At 36.1% G+C, this 14420-nt stretch overlaps 1 protein-coding gene and 1 pseudogene across 1 annotated transcript; both read right to left on the bottom strand.

Annotated features, from left to right (window-relative positions):
• Window positions 1–3664: 3664 nt before the first annotated feature.
• Window positions 3665–4655, bottom strand: LOC125203504 (benzyl alcohol O-benzoyltransferase pseudogene; annotated as a pseudogene).
• A 697-nt stretch (window positions 4656–5352) lies between these two features.
• On the bottom strand, window positions 5353–5700 carry LOC125206703 (13-hydroxylupanine O-tigloyltransferase-like). The gene has a single exon (XM_048105944.1). It carries the CDS (start codon window positions 5698–5700, stop codon window positions 5353–5355), a length of 348 nt encoding a protein of 115 aa, XP_047961901.1.
• Window positions 5701–14420: the final 8720 nt, after the last annotated feature.

Here is a 14420-nt window from a genome sequence, read left to right as displayed (position 1 = left end):
AACTAAACAAGTCCTAACTCAACAACAACTCTAGTAATTGAATAACTCGATTGTGATTTTGCATATTTGATTTACTGTTATATTTTTAAAGACAGAAGATCTTTTATTTTCTGAATTTTGGGGGATCCTATTTTAAAATGCCCAATATACGGCCCATTCTTTAAAGTTTGTTGTATTTCTAATGGGCCTCAATTTTAAAAGTTAGTGAGAATGATGGGGATGGGCCCGACAATCTATTTATCAATTTATAATACTCCCTCCGTCCCAAGGTATTAGACCAACTTTCCTTTTTGGGATATCCCAACATATTAGACTCATTTCCTTTTTTAGCAAAAAACATTTATCTTATTTTATTCTCAACCTACTTTTTTATCTCTTCTCTCCCCTACTTTTTCCCTCTCTCATACTTTACTCTCTCCACTCTAACTATTTAAATATCAATTCCTTAAATCACGTGCCCAAAAGAAGTGAGTCTAATACTCCGAGACGGAGTGAGTAGTACTAATAATGCCAAAATACTACTCTCCCTCTGTCCGCTATTAGGAATCTCAATTATTTTATTTTACTTTGATTTGATCACAACTGTACTGAAGCTGCCTTTGCCGAAATTCGACTAATTCTGTTTGACCGGGTTTTGCAGATTAAGGCTGAAAGTCTCCCGACAGGTGGTGGGAGTTAGTAGAATGTTAATAAAAAAGTGGGTGAAAAAAAGTTTGTGGAATATGGGTCTCATTTGTATATATTAGTTTTAAATGAAATTAGAGTCAAATGAGTTAATGGAATGAAGGACCGTATTACATTATAGTAAAAATGAACGAGACACTTATTCGCGAACAGACTAAACTGAAAAAACGGAACTCCTATTCACAGACAAAGAGAGTAATTGTTACTATTGTTAATACTACTATTACTTAATTGTTACGTTTGGCTTTTAATATAAAAAGATAACAAAAAAATAAGCATAAAAAATCTCATTATCCAATGTCTCGCATTGGTAACAATTTATGTAACGGGAGAACTATTGCATATTCATTGATTACTTGTGATCACATAACACACCATCTTTATATTGGGTTAGAAAACGAGATACATGTAATATGAAAACTTACCAATTACATATATTTATATTTATATTCCCTCTTATTAAGTCACATTATTAATTATTTCCTTTCTAACAAACTCAGTATTCATGTAAGTATTTTTGGAGCTTGAGCTTGATGGGCAGTCCGTATCACAAACAAAGAGGAAGTTGTTGGAGCAGTAGTCGTCATTACCTGAACAAGTTTCTCAAAGACTTTCATGGATTCGAGAGGTGGGCTAACCGGAACCACGAAACCATCCTTAAATCCTAAGTACCAAGCTACTTGAATAATAAGCTAACCCTAGATTTGCTGATAATTAACAAAACATGCTCCCATAAAAAAAAATACACATTTAACATATTCTTACCACGATCCCATAAAAAAAAGTCCCATTGCCTCTACTTGAAGATGACCCATATTTCTTTTTGCTTTGTCCCAATCAAGATGACCCATTACTAAAAATATAAACACATATATATCTATTTTGTTCTTTCTCTCTTACTTTACTTTCTGTACTTAACACATAAAATAAAACTGCATAAAATCCCGTGTCACCCAAGGAAGGAGTCATTTTCCTTGGGATGGAGGGAGTACACATTTAACACATACTCCCGTAAAAAAAATACACATTACAACGGAAGATGGATGTATCTAGACATGGGAACTTTACCTCCGAGGTTTTATGACACTTTTTGCCTTGTGGCCATAATTCGTTGTATTCTACTTCTTCATATAAAATCTATGTAGATGTCTAGAACAAAAAAAAAACACATATTAAACATATTTTTCATTTTCAAATTTTTTTCTCCTTTTTTTTCTCGATTATTAAAACTCCATCAATTTCATCGCTTAACAAGGTTATGTGTTTCTACACAGTAAGAGAAAATCGTTGTCTCTGTTAATTCTATATATGTATATATTTGAAATAATTGAAAATATAAAATTTTATTAATAGTTTAATCCTCTAAAGCATTTATTTATTACATTTTAAATGGCCGTTCGTAGCCAACCCTAGATATGCTGATAATTAACAAATAAAAATTAACTTAGTACTTAGCCGTTCGTAGCCAACCCTAGATATGCTGATTATTAGAAATGTGTCACTCACCCCTTAAAATGCCTCATAAGAGGGAGTGTTATCCACACTTATATAGAGAAGCTAGGATCATCACCAAGCCGATGTGAGACAATATACAATATTAGAAATGGGTCACTCACCCCTTAAAAGGTCTCATAAGGGGATGGTTATCCACACTTATATAGAGAAGCTAGGATCATCACCAAGCCGATGTGGGACAATGATTTTGAGAATTTAACATTGATAATTAACAACACATGCTCCGATAAAAAAATTAACTTAGAATTGTGTAACGTGTGAAATCTTTTGTTTGTCAACTACTTATCTTACATCCGAGGTTTTATGAGTTACTTTAGGTCGCATAAGATATAGATGTATAGTAGAAAAAACACACATTTCAACAAATTTTTTTGAAATATTTTTGTCGGCCATTTAGCATTTTTAGGAGCATTATTTACTCGATTATTAAAACTTGATCAAGCTCATTGATGCCTAACGAGTTTGATGTGTTTCGACATTTTAGGAGCAATTCATTTTATATTTAATTTCAACTATGGTATGCGATCAATACTGAATTTTAAACTCAGAAATAAAAAATCTAGGCCATTATAATAGGTCATTTTTAAGGGGATGTATAACTATAATATAAAATTTTATAAATAATTTCATCGACCAAATGTAACTATTTTTAATATTTAATAAAACAAATAAAAAATATATGAGAAAATTGAAAAATGCTAGAAAAAAATATTTTTTTACACACCCCAGCCTAGCCTGGCCCGGCCCACTTGCTAAGTTGAATGGATTACTTGGTCTGAATTTATAGAAGAATCCCAACCCAACCCACTTCAGTGGTGGACCTAGGTTGGATTGAGTTGGCCAAACCCATTTGATAACTCTAAGTTGTAAGATTCTAATCAATATCACAGTTTTTGGAAAGTTCCCACCACTTTTGTAATTTCACCTTTTGTAAAACTCTTATGGTTTTACTTGGTCATGCTCCTTCGAATTAAACATTCTTCTTTTGAATTAAACATTTTTCCAAACGGTTTTTCTTGCACTGTGAGTTAATGAAGGAGGTGTACAACTCAAACATACTCCCTCCGTCTCTGAAAGTTTATCACATTTTTCCATTTCCATCCGTCCCACAAAATTTGTCTCATTTAACTTTTTATCATTTTCTGTAGTGGATCTCATATTCCAGTACTAACTCATTCTTATTCACATTTTATTATAAAACTAATATGTAAAGTAAGACTCACATTCCACTAACTTTTTAAAACTTACGTTTTATTATATTTCTTAAAACTCGTGTTGAGTCAAAGTGGAACAATATCCGGAGAAAGGAGGGAATAATTCATTTTTATAGCCAAAGAGACGGTCTTTGAGTAGTCTGCTTTATATGTGCGAGAGAAGGGACATAGATTTATGATTTTGATTCTATTTATAGTAATGTGTTGGCCTAGTTGTTGAATGTTCATTGCTCTAGACCGAAGATCTTGCATTCGAGTCTATAATTTCGAAATTTCTATTCATTTACCCATAAACAAAGAGTACATATTTATAGACTTATTTATGACCTATGCGGTTTCACTTTTATTTTGCGATCCAGGAAATAACCGACAAAGAAAACTCAAAAATAAGCGTTGGTGCGGTAGTGATCATGAGCTGGAGATGCTTCTCGAAGACTTTCATGGATTTGAGAGGTAGGCAAGCCGGAACCGCGATACCATCCTTAAACCATGAGTACCAAGCTATTTGAGTATTACCAGTCAACCATTTAACTCCTTTACGCACCCCACCGTAGACCGCCGGGCCCCACCCAACATCCATTAGTTCTGCACCCATGTGCGTTATATTCGACACAATATAAGTGTTCCCTGCTGTCAAACTCAGCGGATCTCTTATCACCATCAGATCCGCTGAGTTTGACTGCTCACCAGCAGTCTCTACTACGTGTTTTGTGTTCCTCACCAACTCCACCGCGTAGTGCAGTGGATTCTTTGACAGCTCACCCGCAGTCGTCACCGCCACCAACAATTTCAAATCGTTGCCGAAGTATCCCACCGGAAGCGGCGGCTTTATATTCTTTCGGTTATCCATGATGCCGATGAATTTCATCTCTTCATCGGGTTTGGGAGAGAGAGCGATTGTCTGGCAGCGCCACACGCAGCCTGCCACGATTTCAAATTTGGAGCAGCGCTAGAGGTCCGGCGGCAGGCTGCGGCAGAGGGCGGAGATTTCACCATCTGATTCTGATCTATCGACACTTGGGTACCAACAGTTCCGGCATCATAGTCATGAGGTGGGATGCTGGAAATGAGAAAATGTCGGTCCCACACCGGTCGAATAGAAGGGAACGTTGCTCCCCGAGCAATTAGTTAACCGATGGCGAAGAGGAATTGGGAAAGGCCGGCACCATCGCACATTGTGTGGTTGAAGTTGGGTGAAAATATAAACCCCCCACATTTTAGCCGTATAACCTGTTTAGTGTTTGTATTAAAGGATCAAGAAAAAAATAATTTTAATAAAATTTGAATAACGAAGGTAAACTCTAAATATTGTACACACTCTAAACTATGTTCTGGAACGCTAGAAAATGTCAACAGATGACAAAATAGTAGCAACAGAAAATGTCTACGTAGTGTCAACGGTTGATGCTGTGTGATATTGTGTTGACACTGTGTTGACATTTTCTGTTGCTACTATTTTGTCATCTGTTGATATTTTTTAGCGATCCAGATCATAGTTTGGAGTTTGTACAATATATGAGTTTGCATTTTATCATTACTCATTTGAGTAATATCAAAAAGATATTGTTTCATACACAATAGAAACTAATTAAGAAAAATAAATTTATTATTCTATTTTCATCTCTAATTGACCAAATATTATTATTTAGACTATTATTTGTGAAATTACTCGTTAGTTATGCAGTAGTTGAGTCATTTGATCATTTTAGTACGTTATTTCCTTTTCTATTAAAGTCACCACAATTTTTTTTTCTCTTCCTTTATTCTCTCTTTGTCTCTCTACCTTTTACATTTTCTACTTTATTCTTCTTATACTTAACTAACTTAACACAATTTTTCTTAAATAGCATGCCGAAAAGAAACTTGAAATATTGTATCATAAGAAAATATTAAAATTCACGGTTTTGCCAAAAATGATATTAAACTAGAAAATATTAAACTAGAAAAGGCCATCCACTCCGAAATGCTGCAGCGTCGCATCTGCGTCGGCCTCCACGAACACTACCCCTTGGCCGGTGCATTCCACCACGAGCTTTCCACCAGAGTGTTTCCTCAACCGGCCGGCCAACGGGTAGTAAAAGACCAAGGCTTTGGCAATAGCCTCACGAATAATCTTCACTGGATCTTTCCCTTCCATGGATGGAATATTTTGGTAGATATTTATTGTTTTAACATATTTTTGGAGGAAGATTTGGACATCTATGTCAGAGAGAATTTTGAATTCATGTGGTGTGGATTCTGCTGGACAAAGCAGCTCGGGTGTTTTTCTGGTTACAGTTACACTCATTGCTAATTTTTTGGGTTGACTCAATGCTTAGGAAACTAAACTCATAACATGTATATTTATAAGGTTTCATTATTGTTCTATAAGACTCATACGGATATCTTTTGCACATCACCTAATTTTCTCCAAGAATCTAGAATATACTCACTCTGTTACATTAGCAATGAAACGTTTTGCTTTTTAATTTATCCCATTAAAAATAAAAAGTTTCTAAAAATGAAAAACAATACTCTCTCTACTTTTTCCACCTTCTTACTATACTCCTTCTTCATTAACTCACAAAACAACACTACATAATATCCCGTGCCGAAAACCAAATGTTGCATATTTAATGGGACGGAGGGAGTAGTTTATACTTCCTCTGTCCTATTAAAATTGAAACCTTTTCTTTTTGAATTGTCTCATTAAAAATGAAACGTTTCTTAAAATAAAAACAAGTCCATCTCTATTTTTTTGTATCTCTTACTTTACTTTCTACTCATTTAACTCACAAAACAACACTACGTAAAATTTTGTGCCGAAAGACAAATGTTTCATTTCTAATGAGACGAGATGGATGGAGTATTATTTTTATTATTTATTTCTATAAGGTATTGTTCAGTTTTCTAGATAAAATACCATGATATAATCTAGGATTGAGTTGTGATATTATTTTAATTAGTGAAAGTTAGTTGTGATTAATTATCTCATGATTATTCATATAGGATTTAGTTATGAGATTGAATCTCGTGAACCAAAACACAATACATATTTATTCATGGAACACAATCTTGCAAACTGAACGCCCTAAATTGTTTAGATTTTATATGTTTGTTGGGATTTGATTTATCTCCTTAAATTATATGAAACTTTTTTGTATCACACATATTTTAAATTGGGTGGATTCGTGGATTACAATTAAGAATAAAGAAATAAAAATATTTTTTTTTCATTCTTTTCTTTACAATTTCTCCCTCTTCAAAAAGTCCTCCTAATCCACCGCTTTCTCTCTTTTCATTATTTGGCAGATATATCTATATTGGCCGGTAATTAAGTGAGATGTTTCTGATTTGGCACAAAAATTTGGTCGACACATTTTGAGCAATGTCATGTGCAAACAGATGAAGTGTGTTAATTATTAATGATGTCGACAATGTGGAGTGTCTAATTATTTAAACCAACTTCCTATAAATGTAGAGACAAGGGCCATCATTATCCTTAACTTTCTTATCATTTAATAATTTACCGATGATATTGTTTTAAATCCAAAAAAAGGGATTTTCTAGTGTTATAGTTGGGAAAAAAGAAAAAAAAATAATAAAGATAATTATTCTATCTGTCTTTCATTAAATGCCTAAATTGATCCGGCCGAGTTTATGGAAATATAAAAATAAGCAGGTGGAAAAAGTTATTAGAACATGAATTTTATTTTTATATATTAATTTTATAATAAAATATAAATAAATAAGCTAATAAAATATGTGATTCGTTACTTAAAAATATTAAAGTGCAATTATAATAATAATTAGTGGACATTGTAAAGACATAATAAAAAAATGATAGACCGAGAAAGTAAAACATATGCAATCCAAAATAGAAGAATAAAAGAATAAAATATACTTTGTTTAATTTCATCAAAAAGTCAAAGCATATCAATTACACAAATTTATAATCCCTTTAAATATTATGTATAGGTTGAAAAAATATACTCACTTTATCCCTTATTTAAAAATATTATTGGATTAGGCAAGAATTTTTACAAATTGTTTAACTATAGTAGTATAAAAGAATAATATACTACCTTCGGCAAAAAAAATAGATTAATTTTGTCAGAAGTCAACCAAAATTAGATTAATTTTAAATATGAAATGTTTTAAATAAATACTGATCCTATAAATTATTTTAAATATGGACCACAATCCACTAACACTATTTTCACTATTTTTTCTTCTCTCTTACTTTATCAATTTCACATTAAAATTCATGTCATTTATATTGTCTATTTTTTTGGGACGGAAATAGTATCCCCCTCCTCATAGAAATAGGTTATATTTCCTTTTTCGTCTGTCCCATAGAAATAGTCCATATATAGGAATATGATTAAATGAAAACTCTAAATAATGTACAAACTCAAAACTATGTTTTGGACCATTGAAAAATATCAACAGATCCAAAAAAACATCTACAGGAAAATGTCAACAGAATTTCAACGGTAATCAATGATTGATGTTATGTTGATATTGTGTTGATACTGTGTTGACATTAAAATATTGAAATTTTACATTATGTTGATATTATATTGAAACAGTGTTGAAGTTGTGTTGAGGAGTTTTGAGTTTGTACAATATATAAGTTTGCATTTTATCACTACCCTATCTATTTATGTAAACATGTATCTTCTTCTCTTTTACTTTATCATTATGGTCCCATCACCAACTATACAATTTCAATTACTTTTTCTCCTTCTCTCTTACTTTATCAATTACATATTAAAACTCGTACCAACCTAAAGGGCCTATTTCTATGGGACGGATGAAGTATATAATATGACCAGAGACGGATCCAGGTAGGGTCAGCTGACCCCACCGCCGATGATAAGCACCGGAAAATTCTTCGTATTTTAACATAAAAACTACCGTCGATCCCACCATTTAGAAGTTCCGCCTCAGTCACGGGAGCTCTGAACGTTGAAGAGAGTAAGAAACGAGAAAGAGGAGTTCTACTAATATTGAGGTTGAAATATATAAGAACACATTTACAGAGTTACATTGATAATGTGGAAGAAGAAGTTGGAGCCAGAGAGAAGGGGACAAATTTTTGTATGTATTTTGTTCTTATTGATTTTCACATGCTTACAATATTTAATAGTAGTAAAAAAATTGATATTCCCTCCGTCCCACTAAAGATTATTCACTTTTCTTTTTGGTGTACCAATCAAGATGATCCATTACTAAAAATGAAAACTTTTTTTCTTTGATTTATTCTTTCTCTTACTTCACATACAAAATAAAGTTGCATAAATTCTCATGCCGCCCAAGGAAGCGGTCATCTTCCTTGGGACGGAGGGAGTACATAATTTAATGTTTGAATGTAGCAATTCAGAATTGGGTTTTTGGCTTTAAAAACCATAAACTTTTTCCGAATTACGGTTTTTCCCACCAACTTTAAAATTTGTTTTTAAAACCACAAACTTCCGATTCGTGTGCTTCTTCCCACGGCGGGTCAAAGGTGAAACTCGACTGTTCTATGTGTCATTTTTAATCCCATTTGGCAGTAAAATCATAAAGGGAAGTCCTATTTGCCAATGCCAACGATTTTTCCATATTCCCATTTCCCACCCTTTATCTTTCCATTATTCCCATTTCACACCCTCTTTCCTCAATCCTCTCCCCTCAACTACTTCGACTTGGAACGCCTCAGCCGCATAGTCAGCGGCGCCATCTACAAAACTAGCAACCAGATGCGCCGCGAATTCAGGAACCGAAAGAGAACAAAGAGATAGAGCATAAGGGGGGCGGGAGCATCTCCGGCGGGTTAGTCGTGAGCAGGAACAAAGAGAAACTAGCAACCATTTGAACAGGAGCTAGAACGGAGGCTAGTCTTGAGCATCTCTGGCGGGTTAAGGTTGAAAATGGAGGCGGCTGCATCTGTTCGCTCAAGCTGCCTTGAATTCGGCGGAGGCGGCAGCGCTGCGCGACTGTGAGAGAGAATTGCGGCAGAGATGGGAAAGAGATTTGGCTGGTAGAAGCGTGAATGCGTTTGGTCAAAATTTGCAGATTGAGGAGCTCTCAGTGAAGAAGGAGCTCGAGAATTGTGGATTGAGAAGATCGAGAGTGCAGATTTGCTCGAGAATTTGCAGAAATTGGTTGAAGATTATTTATTTAATTTTAAGTTTTAATTCAGAAAATAACACCATTACACAGTCATATTTCTGGTTGTCCACGTTGGACAATTTTGCACCGGAGATTTGGTATTCGGGTTGGGTTTGTAATTAGCAAACGAATCGAAAGTTCGTGGTTTTAAAAACAAATTTTAAAGTTGGTGGGAAAAACAAGAATTCGAAAAAAATTTATGGTTTTTAAGGCCAAAAACCCTTCAGAATTTTATAAGTACTATTCCCTACGTCCCTTTAAAGATGATCCACTTTTTTTTTGTTTGTCCCAACCAAGATGACATATTTCTAAAAATGAAAAAAACTTTCACTCTACTTTATTCCCTCTCTTTTATTTTACTCATTTCACTTTACGCATAAAATAAGCCTCCAAGGAAGGGATCATCTTCCTTAGGACGAAGGGAGTATTTTATTTGTTTCATTTAATTTATGTTACACTAGTTTCTATAACTCTATTTTTAAAAAATATTAAACACTACTTTTCATTTCTAGTTATTTTTACTTTGAAGATTTTATATTCCATTAGATGATTGTTATTGTGACAAAACATAATTTAATCTAAATTTTATAATTATAAATGATTAAATCAATATAATCGTTGTGTTCTTAGAGCTTTCATCTTTATTATACATTTTGAAGATATAATATTTGTTTGAATTAATTATCTCTCCCAATATAAGTTGATAACACTTAAATTGTAAAATATATTTTTTTAAATTATATTTATTACTCCCTCCGTCCCACAATTATTGTCACTCTTATTGCGGGCACGAGTTTTAAAAAATGTAAAGAAAAATTGGTTGGAAAAGTTAGTGAAATGTGAGACCCACTTGATATTGGTTTTATAATAAAATATGAGTGAAGTGAGTTAGTAGAATATGAGACCTAGTTATCATTTATGGTAAAAATGAAGTTTGACAATTATCGTGGGACGAATTGAAATGGAAAAGAGTGACAATTATTGTAGGACGGATGGAGTATTAAATTTTGAAAAGTTTTCGACTCCACGTATTTCATTTCTTAGGTCCGTCATTAAATATGACTGTTGTATATTAGGGAATATGAAATCAATTTACTAAATAGATACAGTATATGCAATGTCATGGGCGAACAAATGAATTGATTAAGTAATTCTCTATGATGTCTAAAATATGGAGTGTTTAGTTATTTGAACTAACTCCCTTTTATATACATAGACCGTAGACACCACTATCGTTAATTTAATGCATAGTTAAGATGCGCATCAATTAGGGATTTGAATATGATAATACTTTAAATTCTTAATTATTTGAACTAACTTCCTTTTGGTATACATAGACCGTAGCTACCACTATCGTTAATTTAATGCATAGTTAAGATGCGTATCATTTAGGGATTTGAATATGATAATATATAGTTTAAATTCTTAAAAGATGATGTTTCTAGTGTTGGTTGCAAAAAAAATAGAAAAAGCTTTGATTAACATCAACTACACAAATTGATAAACCCTTTATAGAATTATTTTAGAACCTATTCACTTTTAACTCTCTTAAAAAATAATAATAAATAAAAAAAAAACTCTTCTGCGAGCTGGGAAAGTAATAAAGAAAGTTCGGTAATGAACATATAACCTAACCGGCTCAGATATTATTTACGGGCCCTGACATTACAACATGGCCAAGACACGGGCCATGTCCATATCACGAAGATGAAGTTGTTGGAGCGGTAGTCATCATGACTTCAATGTTTCTCGAAGACTTTAATGGATTTGATAGGTAGGCAAGCCGGAACTACCAAACCATCATTATTTGGTTTCGGTTAGCCAATACTCAAATTAATACATAATGAGACAACTGACAAAAAAAAAAAAAAACTTCATTATTTTCAGATCTATTAAATTGATCATAATTTCACCGAGCTTCACTATATTTCAATGACTATTCACCTTAAATATTACTATTAGGATAAGATACTAGACTGTCCCGCATGGTGGGAAAAAATATACTGAAATATCGATTTACCGGATTTATCGTGCCAAAAAAATAATGAAAATATCAAATTATTGGTATACAGTGATCTTCGGTACTATGGTATATACCTTGTCATAATATTTCCATACAATAATGATATAAATTTTCATATACTTCAGTATACGCATACAACAAATTCGGTATACACCGCAAATTAAGGTATATAACGTAATTTAATATAACGTATATTGATATCAATATATATCATGAAATATACTCCCTCCGTCCCAATGAAGATGATCCTTTCTTGGACGGCATGAGAATTTATGCAACTTTATTTTGTGTGTGAAGTGGAGAAAGTAAATTAAGAGAGGGAATAAAGTAGAGAGAAATGTGTTTACATTTTTGGTAATGACATACAACAAATGTTGGTTGTGACAAACTAAAAAGGAATGTGGATCATCTTACTTAATGGAGTATATTGGATTCTGTTACGGTGCAGCCCTCAGCTCGTCTAAAGGAGACCAGACATGAGCAGCTGGTGGAAGAGTGCCCCGTCAATACGGAGGACAGAGGCAGCAAGGAGCCGGAGAGATCGATCGCCAAGGACCGGTCTCGCCGTAGGAGACGTCAGCCGGATCACTTTGGCGATTTTGCCAAACATTGAAGAGGGGAGTTTAATATTATTTTAGTTAGTTATTTTCTATTTCTTGACATTAGTATTTTTGAGAATTATTATTGCTATTTTAATTATTTTCGCGTCGAGCGGAATATAAGCTCCTTTCCGGGTTTTCTTCGTTGATTCTTTCCCGGATCGTAGGTCGAATCAACCCTAGGGTCCTAGATATAAATAGGCGTGTGTTTTATTTCACTCTTTATGGAATAAAATATTTTCACGCAAGTTACTTCTTCTTCAACAAACCCTAGTTCTTATCGTGTTGATCGTCGGGCAGCCGTTTCCGCGACTTCACGAAGGAATCGTATCGAGGTTAAGGAGTTCGTCCTTAACAAGTGGTGCTTTCATTGAGAGCTCATGGCTAAAGTCAATCTTCCTTCATGGCTGTATGCCATTGTGGAGGCAGTGCAGAAATGGCGGCAGTATTTGTTGGGTCGGGAGTTTGTTATCCGGAGCGACCAGAAGAGCTTGAAAGATCTTCTGCAACAAATTATACAGACGCCGGATCAACAATTTTACGCTAGGAAGTTAATGGGGTATAAGTTCCGGATCGAGTACAAGACAGGTGCCTCTAACAAGGTCACTGATGCCTTGTCAAGGAAGGACATGGAGGTAGTTCAGGTGTCACACGGTGCGACTGCCATACCCGATCCCGCCGGTGACCCCGTCAATGACGCACGGATGCTCGTGGCGGTAGCCCGACCGGTGCTAGAGGTTCTCGACATTCTGCGAGAGGAGGCGGATGACACTGCTGACATGATCGAGCTCCGCTCGGCGTTAGAATCAGGGACAGCCGACCCGGAGGTGTCGTTCGTGGACGGGCTGTTTTATTATGATCGCCGCCTCTATGTTAGCAAGGATTCGCGGGTGAAGGAGGCGTTGCTCCGCGAATATCACGCTGCCCCATCAGCCGGTCATCCGGGCATAGACCGCACGTTTAAGCGCTTGGCGGCAGTGTTTTATTGGAAAGGGATGCGAAAAGAGGTGAAGAAGTTCGTGGAGTCTTGTTTTGAGTGTCAGACTACCAAATACTCCACCCAGAAACCAGCTGGCTTGTTGCAGCCTCTGCCGATCCCTTCGCAGGTTTGGGAGGATGTCTCGATGGACTTCATTACTAGCCTACCCCAGTCTTGAGGGTATACGACTATTTTGGTGGCGGTGGACCGATTGACCAAGTATGCTCACTTCGCTCCGCTACCTAAAAGTTACAATGCGTTGAAGGTGGCCTCGGTGTTCATTGATACGGTTGTCAAGCATCATGGGTTTCCAAAGACATTGGTGTCGGATAGAGATCTGGTTTTCCTGAATGAAGTGTGGGAGGATATACTTCGTCTGAGTGGTACGAAGCTCTATTTCTCCACTGCCTATCATCCTCAATCAGATGGGCAGACGGAGGTGCGGAACCGGGGCCTGGAGCAATATTTGAGGGCGTTTGTGGCGGATAGACCGTCCAAATGGGCTAATTTCCTTCCTTGGGCTGAGTTGGCATTAAATTGCTTCCATCACGACGGATTGGGGACTTCGCCTTTTACGGCACTTTATGGTCGCGAACCACCGTCCTTGATTGCGGCGGCCCCATCGGCGGCAACGCCCCCAGATGTGGCGGATATGATACGACAGCGAGGGGAGTTGATTGTGATGCTGAGGCGGAACTTGGAGCGTGCGCAGCAGCGGATGAGAGTAGCGGCTAATAAACATCGCCGTGACGTGGAATTCAAGGTGGGGGAGATGGTTTTGTTGAAGCTGCAGTTGTATAGGCAGCATTCGGTGGCCAGACCGCTGTTAACTAAGCTCGCCAGACGTTTCTTTGGCCCATTCGAGGTGCTGGAGCGAATAGGACAGGTGGCGTATCGCCTTAAACTGCCTAAAGGGAGTAGGGTGCACGACGTGTTTCATGTGCGTTTGTTGAAACCGTTTGTCGTGACTGAGAGTACAGCGGTGGAATCCTTACTGCCGAAGTTCTCCCATGGGCGACCAGTGGTTAGACCGTCTAAGGTGCTGGATCGCCGCACAATCTGGAGGGATGGCGCGGCCATCGAGGAGTTGCTGCTGGAATAGGGTGATGACGGGGGAGATCAGCCAAGCTGGGAGCTGCGGGACATGGTGCGTAAACAGTTTCCGGAGTTGCTCCTTGAGGACAAGGATGCTCTTAAGGAGGGGGGAGTTGTTACGGTGCAGCCCTCAGCTCGTCTAAAGGAGACCAGACATGAGCAGCTGGTGGAAGAGT

Source organism: Salvia hispanica, chromosome 6 (genome assembly GCF_029641045.1).
Source record: "Salvia hispanica isolate PSC_SH4W2 chromosome 6, Shi_PSC_v1, whole genome shotgun sequence".
Lineage (NCBI taxonomy): Eukaryota > Viridiplantae > Streptophyta > Magnoliopsida > Lamiales > Lamiaceae > Salvia > Salvia hispanica.
This window is presented reverse-complemented; position numbering and strand designations above follow the sequence as displayed.